Here is a 12,983-nt window from a genome sequence, read left to right as displayed (position 1 = left end):
TGTCTGACATAAGAAAAGTGATTCTAGTTCATGAACTTAATAGAAGGAAGTTTTTATTTTGTGAAAGTATACACTTCAGTAACTTTGCCAGCTTTTTGTCAGTTCATGTCTGAGTTCTGATGTACTCCTCAAAATATCTTAAGATGCTTCCTTTACCATTCTTCCTGCCCTGTTTTTTCTTTCTCTATCTTACCCCAACTACATAAAAAAAATTTTTTTCTTTTATCTTGGAAGTGTGGTAAGAATGTAATGTAGTGTATTTATTGCAAACCTTTTGGAACTCTTCAGTCCTTATTCTTGTTATTTATAGTTGAAGACTATGATTATATAATGAGCCTAGAAAACCGACATGGGGGGCCAAAATGTTCTGTACAGATGGTAACCTTTAAAGGATTTTGGGAGCCATTAAGCAAAGTGGATAAAGTTTTTTGTAAATGCAATCAAAATTAATTTTTCAAAATAACTTTACATAAAGAATAGGATTTGGTGATTGGTTTGCTACAGCAGAAAAAAGATGTCAGCCTGCCTTTTGCTTCAGGAACAGTAGCTTTATCTCCAAAAAGGATTTGATAAAATTTTTAAGCCATACATGGGGGTGGTATCCGAGTTGTTTTCAGACTATTTTCCTGCCCTTTTGTGCCTTTCTCCCTACTGTCTGTCCATCAATCCCCATCAACTGACTGTTAGGAGAGATTTGTTCTGCCCTAGGCACAGGTGGTGGTTTTGACTTTTTATGCCAGGCTTCTGTTTTCCCCTAAGTATTTTGTGTTACTTTGCCTTTGATTAATGCTATGCTGGATTGCTGCTTTCTTGTTTCTACATTCGTCTACAGGATAGTAAACCAAGCATTTCCACACAGGTAATACAATCACAACTGAAGATTTTAAAGCGTTCCCCCAAAGAATTTCCAGTACTTGAGATTCCTGTTCCTGCCTTTGGGGATGTACACACTCCATGTGGACCTTTGCCTTCCAAGTAATGCAGAGGATTGATGTTGCTGAATGACTGATGGCCTTTTAGATAGATGTGTGCATGAGTGATTTCTGCGAGTGTGATTTCTGCGAGTGGAGGGCTTACATGCTGATATCCTCGGCTGGTTTGCTTAGTATAACTAGCTCCTGTGCTGATTATCCCTAATCATAACTCCTGTGTACATTGCTTAGAATATCTTTTAGGGAAATGTACATTAGCAGAATACCGTAGTTGTCAATATTCCTTGGTTTCGTTTAGCTTGTAGGTACTCATTTGCTATCTAAAAGTGACAAATGACCCTTTCTACTATATCAACCTCTACATATCAGTCCAAACCCTTAAATGCCAAAATAATCACCATAGAGTTGGGCATTATACTGAACAGTAATTTCCAAGGTAATAAACCAACCACCCATGTTCATGTCTGTCACTTGGCTTTGTTGCTGTCAGTGGCACTGAAGGCCAATAGCATGGTGCAGTGTGTTCTTTGTCATAGTGAAAGCATTTATGAAGCAATCTGGAAAGTTAACTTATTTTTCTCTCTTTAAAAGATAATTAGCACAGTTCTTTGAGGATGGAGATGAAGGGTGACTTTTAAGCCTTTGGAAAATATCTTGATAGTCTCATTTAGATAAAAATCTTAATTCTTCCAACAAATTATTTTATTTAGCTAAAATGAGTGTAAGCAAGTGCCCAGGTCTCCAAATCAGACAGTGGCATTAAACCAGACTTCTGATAAGTATTTCAATAAAAATGGAAATAATAGTTGACCAACTATCTAAGGTTTTGTTAAGCTTAAATGCATATGAGTGTTTTATATATATTTCTTGCCATTTTCAATTTTCTCTGCCTTTAAAACAAACACAAAACAGAGAGCATTCATGAGAGAAGTAATTGCAAAAACGTGGATCACAGAACTCCAAACAATACGAAATGGCTTCTAAATGTCTAGGTACTTTTTAAGCATTCGAAGTTGTTGAGAACTATAGTTCTGTATAAGTAATTAAGAGCTTAAATATTCTATCTACTTAAATATTTAAAAAGTCCTAGAGAGAACTGAAGAAGCTATCACTAATAGATATTAACTAGTTATAATATCAGAAGAACAGATTTATTAAATCTCTAGTAGTGAGAACAAAGGAGTTTAAGTACTCTGAGGATATGAATACTCTTAATAAGTTTACAAAATAATTATGATTATATTATAAACCATAGTCTTACTTTGGAAGATGAAACTTCTGAACCTCTGGTGACAGAAATAATTGGCAGGGGTGTGTATTTTTAAAGAGTTTATAGCAAGCAAGTTAATATAGCTGCCTGACAGAATATGCTCATCGCTGAGGAATATCAGAGGGCATGGCCGGGGTGCTTGGTAGTGCCATTACCCATGTGACTCCATGTGACATTAATAAAGAGGATGAGTAAGTTGTAGCTGGCGTATGAGGATTTTTCTTTTTAATGAGAAAAGCCTTTTGGTGACTTATAGGTAAGTTTTAAACCACTTGTGAGTGGGATGTAGGAAGAGGAGAGTGAATGTGGAGCCTTCACACACTAACTCTCCATGCTTTCTTTTCATGTTATAGAATACAACATTTAGAGCTGTGAATGGCTCCCAGATTTATACCATCCTTGCCAATTTTCATGCAGAGCAGCAATATCATATCCCAACCCCTGCTGCTGTTTTTGTATCAGCAGCAATTAAAATTTGATTTACTAATCCCTCACTGCTGCCTCTCCGGCTCCTCATTTTTCATTTTTATAGACCTTAGGACCGTTACAGCTGAGCAGCACGATGCTAACACCTCCTTGGTCATCTGGCGCAGGGGAAGGGGCATCTAAACTGATTCTTCAGAACAAAAATCACGTATGATGATTTTTGATCATCAAGAGCAAGATCAGAATAGTTTGAGATCTAAAAAACAGGTAAAGAAGGAACGAAGAGAGCCTAAATGATAGCCGAGGTGAAAGCAGAGCCAGGAAGGCTTTGAACTGAAAGCCCTACTTTTGCTGGGAAAAGATCTACTTTTTTTGCTTTCTAGAAGAAAATAACTGATAGGACTAAAGTTTTCTAATTCTAATATCTAAATCTTTTTCTAACTCCAGACTCAAGGAAAGCATTATAACCTTATTTTCCTCCTATTTTTTTTTTTTCATATTCTTGACCTGTGATCCCACTTTTAAGAAAATACTTTGTTCATTCTTTCAGATAAGAAAGCATATTTCGGCCCCTGCCCCTGCACATTTTATCTTAAAAGTCTTATGTAGATTTATATTGAAAGAGGTAGGCTCCCTATGGAGGGGAAGGCAAGGCATATTATTTTGATTCCTAATGCCAAGAATTTTCTGTATTGACTACTGTCCATGTAGACAGATCTTTAATCAGTGAAGGAATTTGTAAGGATGGTTGTTCCTTTGTCCAACAGTTTTAACATTCTGAATTTGGTTTGCTTAGTGGCTACTGAAATTTTACTAATATGGAAGCTAAAAGGTGATATCAGCTTTTGAAGTTATTTTTTTCTTTCTTTCTCTTTGTCGTCCTTTGGTGATTATTGTTTTTCTGTGTGTGGGGTGAGGATAGTGTGCTGTAGAAGGTCACATACTGGCTCCTTAGACTGAAATGAATGTAGCTAAGCTAACGTTTTCTCAGTGCTTTGCAGCGGTTGTTAGTTTAATATCCAAACCAAACCAAACCCTCAGGGACACTAATGTACTTGGTTTTGTTGTTGCTCGCTGTTGCTTCACCTTTCCTTCCCTATCTTGCTCTCATGCTTCCTAATGCCTGAGCAGACTGCATCGTCAGAGCGCCGAGGAGAGTGGGAAGTCCAGCCCAGCCGGCAGACCAATACCTCATACCTGACGTCTCACTTGGCTGCAGACCGCCATGGGGGATCAGTGCAGGTACTCACTGCCCTTACTGCCTTCTCCTTGCCTTCTCACCTCGGCTGATAGAATGTAGGCTTGCTTCTGAGACTCAGGTTCCTTCGCAGTGGTAACTGATAGCAAGGTTGAGCTGCTTCTCTAGTTGACTGCTGATTTTCTGCCTCGCTGGACTTAGATGAGTCACTTGTTGAGATGATCTCTGGTTGTTGTCATTGACTAAGAAATATTTTTATGATTTCCAGTACTGATTTTTAGTTTAACTAATCCTATATCCACTCATGATAAGCCACATAAATAATGTCAAGGTAGAAAAGTATGTGAGAGTCAAGTCTGAATTGTGAAGAGCTGAAATAAGTATTTTTTGGATAGAGGACTTCATCTGTAGCTCATTCCATGATGATACGTACTGAGAATATCATCTTAGCATGTAGCTGAGAATGTGAATTGGTCCAAGTCAGCCATTTTTTAGTGGGTGCCCAAGAGGTTGGACTATTTCTTTTTGCTCCCCGGAATAAGTGGTCTTGGAGAATTATTTCTGATTTCATTTGGACAGTTTGGAGTCTCTATTCTCTCTAGTACTTAAGAACATCTTGTGTCTCTTAACTTTTCTCACACTGGTAAGGGACACCCCCAGTTGGGGCACACAGGTGAGCCCAGAGCTACCAAATATAAATTCTTATAAAAGACAAGCCTTTTACATGTAGAAATGCATCTTGATAGGCTTGATTGTCTAGAATATGATTTTACGTGGAGTGAAGATCCATGGAGTGTTATTTACAGGAAGTTAGGAGTCAGCATTGGCCCTGTAAAAACCTCATAGCAACACGTAGGTTAAAATGGATTGAGCACTACTCTTACCTGCTCCTGGAACAACACGAATAATAAAGGGATTTTTTTTTTTAAGGTAAAAATCCATATAAGGATAGAGAAAACAGAAGGAGGCAACAGAAACAAAATATTAGAAGCTGGAAAGCAGATGGGCAATTATTAAATGATTTGAGAGTCCCAAGAAAACTGGATCCTGAGCCAGTGGAGGGCAAGCTGAGAGCACATTGCACATTCACACTGGGGAATCCACGAAGGACTCAGAAATGGGCCTTCTGTAAGGGGGAGGTGGGCATGGAGGAGCACATGCTAAAATACAGACGATTTGTTGAAAGTCTTATTTGAGAAGCCAGAGGTCCTTAGATGCTCTCCTCCTCCCCAGCGAAGACCAAAGATTTATTCTTTGAAGAGGGCACAAGAGAGGGTCTGTGGGTCAGGGAATAGAGTCACGTTTGGGTGGGGAGTCCTGTACTGAAAAAGGGACTTTCACTGAATGTATGCACACCTGACTGCCTGCTTTCCTCACTTAGTGCTTCAGTATGCTGATTGCCAGGTACGTGCCATTCAAGCAGGAGATAGAGCTGGCTCTGGGGAGGGAGTCTGACCAGCCAAAAAGAAAATACCTGAGCATATTGGCAACAGGGTTTCCCTAATGAAATGCCCAGCCAGCTCATTCTGCAGTGAGATCCGTACTTAAAAGACCCATCCCTGAAGTCACAGTGCCAGTTAACTTTGCAGACTTACTTCCATTTGTAAATGCGAGCAGACAAAGATCATCAAACTTCTGAGGGAAGCCTTTAGTAAAATAAAGGCCAAGGAACAACAGCAACCTAGAAAACCTTATTACTAATGTCCTCAGGGACAGAGGATACTGTAGCGTGAAGCAAGGACACGATGCTGTTTTTTGAAAGGAACATTCTAAGAGCCAATCAAAAAAAAAAAAGAGCTCCTGGAAATTAGAAACATAAATAAAATTTAAAACCCAATAGTTTGGAAGACACAATTGTGAAGAAGTCTCCCAAAATTAGAGCAAAGAGACAGAAAGATGAGATTAGTAGAAATAGCAATGTAAGGTTTAAGGAGAGAGAGTCCAGGATATCTAGTCTCTAAAATAATGGGAATTCCAGAGAGAGCAGAGAAAGTGGAGGGGAGGATATAGTTAAAAAAATAATTTTCCAGAACTCCTATTTCTGGATCAAAGGGGCCCACTGAGTGTCCAGCAGAATGGGTAATAGAATCACACCAAGCTGTACATCATTGTGAAATTTCAGAACATAGAGGGCAAAGAGAAGGTCATTTAAGCTTCCAGAAAAAGAAAACAGTCACATGCAAAGAAAGGATTAGTAGAGCTTCAAATTTCTGAACAGCAATACTAGAAGCTAGTAGGCAATGAACAATGCTTTCAAAATTCTAAAGGAAAGTTATTTCCTACCTAGAATTCTGTATTCAGCCAAAATGTCAATCTGGTTGGCATATGGAATAAAAATGTTTTTGAAAATCTGTGGTCTCAGAAATTTTACTTCTTGTGCATCCTTTTTTATGAAGCCCAAGAGGATGTGTGCTATGAAAATGAGTGAATAAACCAGGAAAGAGGAATATATGTGATCCATGAAACAAGAGATCCAATACAGAAAAGAAGCAAAGGGACTTCCCATTATAAAGGTAGAATTAGGAAATCCCAGGATGACAACTGTATACCAGTAAGAGAGGAGAGCCTGTCCCAAACACAGGTGGTCAGGAGGCTTTGAGAACAATTTTAACACAATGATGAAATGACTAGGATATTGATATGTCAGAATATCTTGAAAGTAGCTGTTTAGAGAAAGAGTTTGATTAGAATGAGTAATTAGCAACTAATGTATAAAAAGCTCAGTAAAAATAAATGTTAAAAGATAACTCCAAGGGAAACAAGAAATTATATGGCATACTCCTTGGTGCAGCTGTAAATAGCTTTTAATAGTCATAATGTAAACCCCAAGAATTGACCTAACCAAATTACAGTATAAACTATAATGGGAGACTAGAAGGTTGGAAAAAATGAATGTAATGTCTAAAACTGAAGAATCAGGATACATGTTATAAAGATAAAACCAGATATGGAGGCAAAAAACAAAAGAATCAGTTATAAAGGAAGGGGAAATGGTGGAATGGGGAAAAGAAACTTGTTTTTCTTAACAGTCATTGTAGAAATATTTGCTTCTTTATACAGTGTGCTTATATAGCTCAGATAAAAATATAACCTAACAATTTAAAAAACATATACATACCTGTTTTTTTATTGATCACATTTGTAAAAATTTTTAAGTTTAATAATAGCCTATCTAATAAGAATTTTGGAGGGTAATTTGGCAATATATGTTAAAGTCTTAAATATCTACTCATGTTTATCTAATGAATCATTTCAGTAAATATCCCTCAGAAATGTACAGATATTAAAGTTATACATTCTAGAACAATGCTATTAAAAGAAATATGAATCATATTTGTAATTTCAGATTTTCTAGTAATCAGAAAAAAGAGTAAAAGAAACAGGTGGAACTAATTTTAATGATATATTTAACCCAGTACATCTGAAATAGTTCAACATGTAACCAATATTGAAAATATTGAGATCTTATACCATTTTATTTTTTACTAAGTCTTTGAAATCTTGTATGTATTTTATTTACACTTACAGAACACTTCAATTTGAACATTTTAAGTCCTCAGTAACCACATGTAGCTAGTAGCTACTATATTATAGGACAGTGCAATTCTAGAATGTTTATTGCTGCTTGTTTGTAATACCAGGAAGTCAGAGACAACTAAGTTAATCGGTTCAGCATTAACTAAACAAATGTAATATTTCCATAAAGTAGAGGTAGATCTCTGGGCATTATAGGAAATGTCTAAGATGTGTTTTGGAAAAAATAACTTGTAAAACAGTATGTAAAATTAGCCCTGTTTTTATTTATTTTCATGTATGTCTGAAAATATATAAGAGAACACACACACACACACACACACACACACACACACACACACGTTAGGGTTTGAGAAGAAAAAAAACAAAAACAATGTAGAGTAAGGATGGGCAAACACAACCAGTGTACCGAATCCCACCCTCTGCCTGTTTTTGTATATAAAGTTTTATTAGAACACAACTGCACTCCTTTGTTTACATATTGTCTATCACTGCCTTCATGCTGTAATCACTGCCTTCATGAATAGTTTAAACACAGACTGTATAGCCCACAAAGCTGAAAATATTTACTATTTGTCCTTTCATGTAAATACTTTGCATGCCCTTGTTCTCAAGGAACACATACCAGATTTCCCACTAGCCATTTCCATGTGGATGTCACTGGAAACTTGCATTTTTTATGTTGTCTTTTTCAATGTTCTCATTTTTTTACAATAAACATGCTTACTTTGTAATTAGAGAAAAAATTGTAAAGGAAAATGCTTCATAATCAGTCATATCTGGACAGTTTACTAGATTTTTGTTCCTAGAACACAGGTATGCTCATCTGGACAGTGTTTCCTCTTGTCCACGGTGAGGGGTTGTCTTTGGACTAGAAATGAAGTCAGTGAGCAGTTAGTCAGTGACAGCACTTCTAAAAAATGCACTCTCTCCCTACTCCCTATGAAGTAAGCTCTGCCGGCTTCTTTGACACTTAGGGGACAGGCAACTGTGCCCTTTCCCTAGTAAATAGGTTAAATTCTGCTGCTCCTCACTACACCTGCCTCTTTGATTGTAGCCCCAGTTTTTGTCAACTCATGAAGACTATCTTTTTGCAAACCAAACCAGCAGTACCTTTCTAGCACAACAGATGCCCACATATTTCTGAGTTGTCTCACTTCTCAGTGATCATATGAGCAAACCATGCTTAGCCAGACCTGGATGACTTGGAGGCACATAAACTTAGTAGGCAGTGCAAAGCACTGAGATGAGAAGAATTTGCTCTGATGAGGCGCACGGCCACTCCCATTCCAATCTATGCTGCAATGGGCAGACTCCCCATGGTAGTTTTTATAACTTAACTGTTCACAGCTCTTGTTTAGGTTAGTATTGTTCCCATTGAATATCAGCTGAAGTACTGCTCCCTTTGGCACATAGCTCTGATAATGTCTTCATGGTAACATTTTGAAAAATGAGAATAAAAATTCTAATTTTGTGAGAGTCCTATAAAGGATGTTACCACTGTTAAGGACTTAAGTTCACAATAGTACTTTACCTTAGTCTCTTTCATGGTTAATCCTAAGATATTACTTTGGTTTTATGTAATACACCCAGAGGAATGTGGGGCTAATTTTAGTAGTGCTTACAACAAAATGTCAGTATTCCAGATACACAAATAAAGATTATTTTTTAGTGAAGTTATACTAAAAAATCCCTTTAAAAAGTATAAAATTGCTATTGTTTAAAATACTAATAACTTACTACATTTATAAGATTTGTTATAATTTTTCAAGTCACTTATCTAGAGATCATTGTGTTTAACTGCTATAGTAATTGTGAGGTGGACAGGACCAAGGTTATGAGCCTAGTTTTGAAGAGTCACACAAGTGCTCACAGAGAATGTTGCTGGTGGAGCTCGTCCTGGAATCCAGCTCTTGAGGCACCCACACTAGTGTTTGTTCCACTGCACATCTAGGCAGCGGTTCAGTGGTCTGACAGACTTTACCTTCAGCTTGACATAACTAAGTGAATGCTCTAAAGTCTCAGATTAGTAACCACTGATTCCTAAGTGTATTTTAGGTACCCTTAAGTTTAAGTTAGTTTAAGGTTTCCATTTATTCATGATTAATTGATATAGACAAGAAGTCTAGTCTGTAAAATGGGTATAACCTCTTCTTGCTTAGATTGCCCACTCAAGGACATTACTCACGGGCCAAGTGGTAGTTCATAGCATGGTGAAATTAGACAGTATGTGCGCAGCACTGTGACCCAAAGTCACCAGGTAATGTGCAGTAGTGATGTTTACTCCTGCGTCTTTCATGTCACTAGAGGCCAAGACATGTTAAACATCTTGTCCAGTTCCTGAGTTGTTCATTAAGAAACTTATTCTGATTTCTCCTTTAACTCTTGTGCTCACAGCATAAATTTACCAGCATTATCACTAGTGTACAGCCAGAATGTGCACAAAAGAAGCAAATGTAGGCTAAGGAAATGAACAGGACAGCATTGGTGTGAAGAGCTGTCGTTCTCCAGTCTGTAAACCCTCCTCAACTTCGTGTTTTTTACTGTTTTTTCCCCAGCTTTTTACTTCTAAATTTTCAAATCTACAGAAAGTTGAGGGTGGAGGGATCCAGTGAACCTGTGTATATCCTTAATCTAGATGAACGATTATTAAGATTTTGCCATGTTTGCTTTTAACTCTATGTGTGTGTGTGTGTGCGCGCGTGCACGTATGCTGAAGGTAGGGTTTTGTTGAAGTATTTGAAAATAAGTTGTAGACATCATAATATTTTACCCCAAAACCCTTCAGCCCACATCTCCTAAGAATATTCTCTGATGTAACCAACACCATTGTTATATCTTAGAAATTTAATCACATTTCCCCCAGTTGTCCCCCAAATGAATTTTTTAGCATTCAGGATCTAATCAAGGTTCATGCATAGCATTTGGTGTTATGCCTCTTCAGTCTCTTAGTCACTTAATCTATAATAGTCATCCCTATGTTAAAAGGAAAAAAAAGATTTTAAACCAGATCTTTTTTGAAGAGTCCAGGCTTGTTGTCCTATATAATGCCCCATATTTTGGGTTTGCATGTTTTTTTCCATCATACTTGTAGTCAGAAAAAACTTTTTTTTTGGCCAGAATACTCTAGAATGTTATGTAGTATTTATTGTATCATGTCAGTAGATAAAATAAGATGGAGTGGTTCCATTAATCAGAGATGCTAAATTTTACCATTAGCAGAAATTTGGATCTCCCTTGGGTAAATCCAAATTTAATGTTGTAGGTTTCTTTTATGTAGTATTTATTGTATCATGTCAGTAGAAAATAAGGTCAAGTGGTTCCATTAATCAGAGATGCTAAATTTTATCATTAACAGAAATTTGGATCTCATTTGGGTAAGTCCAAATTTAATGTTGTAGGTTTCTTTGACTAACCATACAGCATTGTTTAAAAATTTTTTAAAGCATATATCAGTAATAAGAACAATAAATATTTCTGGTTTAGAAATAATGGTGGGTATAGACTGCTAGTTAGTAAGTAGTATTTAACTTGTTTGCCCTTTCCTCTTTGAATAAATGCCCCAGAGACTCCTTAATGCTAAACATTTCCTTCTGCCTTCCTCTTTATGACTATGCAGGAGACTTTTGCGAATTAACTGCTGTTGAAGACCCCAGATAGTGGGAGATAAGAATAAGGGTTTATGGAGGGGAGAATACCGGTAATAATGAACACTTACTGAGCCATTACCATGTACCATGGCACTGGGCTAAGCACTTTGTGTGGATCGTGTGCACAGTAACCCTATTAGGTAAGCAGCGTTGTTTCCCCATTTTACAGATTAGGAAGCTCAGGCACAGAAAGATTGCAGATCTTGCCCAAGGACACACAGCACGTAAGTGGTGGAGCTAGGGTTCCAACCCAGGGCTGACTAAGTCTAGAGTCCATTTTTTATTTACTGTGCAATGCTGCCTCCATCATTGTGTGCCAGGTATTATACCAGACACTGTCTCATACATTTTCTTGTATAATTCTCAAATCAGCCTGTAAGAAACAGTCTCAAATAGATGAAGTTACTTACCCAAGGACATGTGATGTCCGGACCATTTATCCTATTTTGTGGTTCTCTCCCAAGTTTCAGCCAAGGTCTTTAACTGCAGAGTGGTTTGTCCAGCAGGGTCCCTTTTCCCACTCCCCAGCACCCACACAGACAGGGGTCACATGCTGGAAATGAACCCAGGTGACAGGCAGCAGACAAGTGAGAGAAGCCTGACCAGGTGCCCATTAACCAGACGGCAGAAGCCAGGGCCTTCAGTGCATTTGGGGGCCAGTGAGAAAGGGGTGACACTGAACCTGAAATAAAAGTTGTTGAAATAAGACTGGTCTTCTAAGGGAGAGTGTTTCTGCCGTCTGGCCTCTCACCAGAGAGGATGTGGCGGTCATGTTATTTGAGTGACTTCAAACCAATGATCAAAGCCCTGAAGAAGTTTCCGAAGGAAAGTGTGATTGCTTGTGGTTTCTGGTGCCCACTGTTGATTTCCTTTTTAGAATATTTTCTAGCATCATCACTGAATGTATAATTACAGCATAATAAACTGAGAGGAGTAGAAGTAAAGAGAGTAATATGAATTATTTCACAAGATTTTTGTGAGGATTAGGTTTACACACACACATTACAGTGTAGTAGCAGAATGCCTCACACACAGTTGGCATTCGATATGGGAGGTATCATCATGAATATGTCATTGAATTTTGTATTCTCACATGATAGGGGTCTGGGAACCTTCCCTAAAATTAGGACATGTGGCCCCTCAACCCAGGAAAACAAACATTCCCAACACAGCCTGGCTAGGACCTAGAGACCAGATCTCCCTTAGTGACCGACCCTCTCTGGCGCTGGCAGGAGGCCCCTCTTGCCACGGTGTCTGTCACACTCTGTCTTTCTGTTCCAGGTGGTTAGCTCGACCAATGGAGAGCTGAACGTGGATGACCCCACGGGAGCCCACTCCAACGCACCGATCGCAGCTCACGCCGAGGTGGAGGTAGTGGAGGAAGCTAAGTACGTTTGTCTTTCAAGGGGGCTCCTGAGTCATAGGTTGAAAAATCTTTTCTCTGTCTCTTCTGTGTGCTGCTCATATCAGACTGGACTCCCCATGCTTGTGTCCATGGCTTTCTTCCTTTGACCATTTTGGTTTTTGCATGGTGCCTTAAGCCGCTGCTGCCCTTCTTTAGCTGTGATTTCTGGGAAGACAGTCACGTTTTTCTCATCCATGTGGGGCAAAAGACATAGTGACCTAAGAGAATCATGATTTAAAAGCTGTAACAGACAGTAGGCGGGAGCCTTGAGGCCCTGGAGCTTCTTGCTCCCAATGGGACACAAGAAAATCTGCTTATTCGAACAGTGGGCCTTGCTGAATGGCACACACAAGCTTTCTGGTTCTCGGCTAACAACTCTGCGTGTGGAGTTACGGAGCAAGGATTTCAGGGCCATTTGTTCTCACTTAAATGATTCTGGTCAGAGGGACTCAGATAAGTCAGGCAAGAGAGAGAGACTTGGAAAGGAGAGGAAATCGCACCAATCCCAAGAGGCTGAGGAGGTCACCCGACTCCCTTTCTGCTTCTCTTGCACGCGAATGCCTTGTGC

The 12,983-nt window shown here is 38.6% G+C and overlaps 1 protein-coding gene across 4 annotated transcripts in view; it reads left to right on the top strand.

Moving 5' to 3' along the window:
- CSNK1G1 (casein kinase 1 gamma 1) overlaps positions 1–12,983 on the top strand; it is a 202,879-nt gene that overhangs the window by 177,435 nt on the left and 12,461 nt on the right. For 3 of the 4 annotated variants that reach the window (XM_036892097.2, XM_057488881.1, XM_057488882.1), the window contains 2 exons: positions 3,760–3,870; positions 12,292–12,398. In XM_036892097.2, coding sequence (XP_036747992.1) covers positions 3,760–3,870; positions 12,292–12,398 — 218 coding nt within the window. The remainder of the gene's footprint in view (positions 1–3,759; positions 3,871–12,291; positions 12,399–12,983) is intronic. The other variant, XM_036892099.2, reaches the window with a different exon arrangement.

The sequence above is a fragment of the Manis pentadactyla genome, chromosome 11 (assembly GCF_030020395.1).
Source record: "Manis pentadactyla isolate mManPen7 chromosome 11, mManPen7.hap1, whole genome shotgun sequence".
Lineage (NCBI taxonomy): Eukaryota > Metazoa > Chordata > Mammalia > Pholidota > Manidae > Manis > Manis pentadactyla.
Note: the sequence above shows the minus strand (reverse complement) of the source record. Positions and strands in the feature narration are given on the sequence as shown.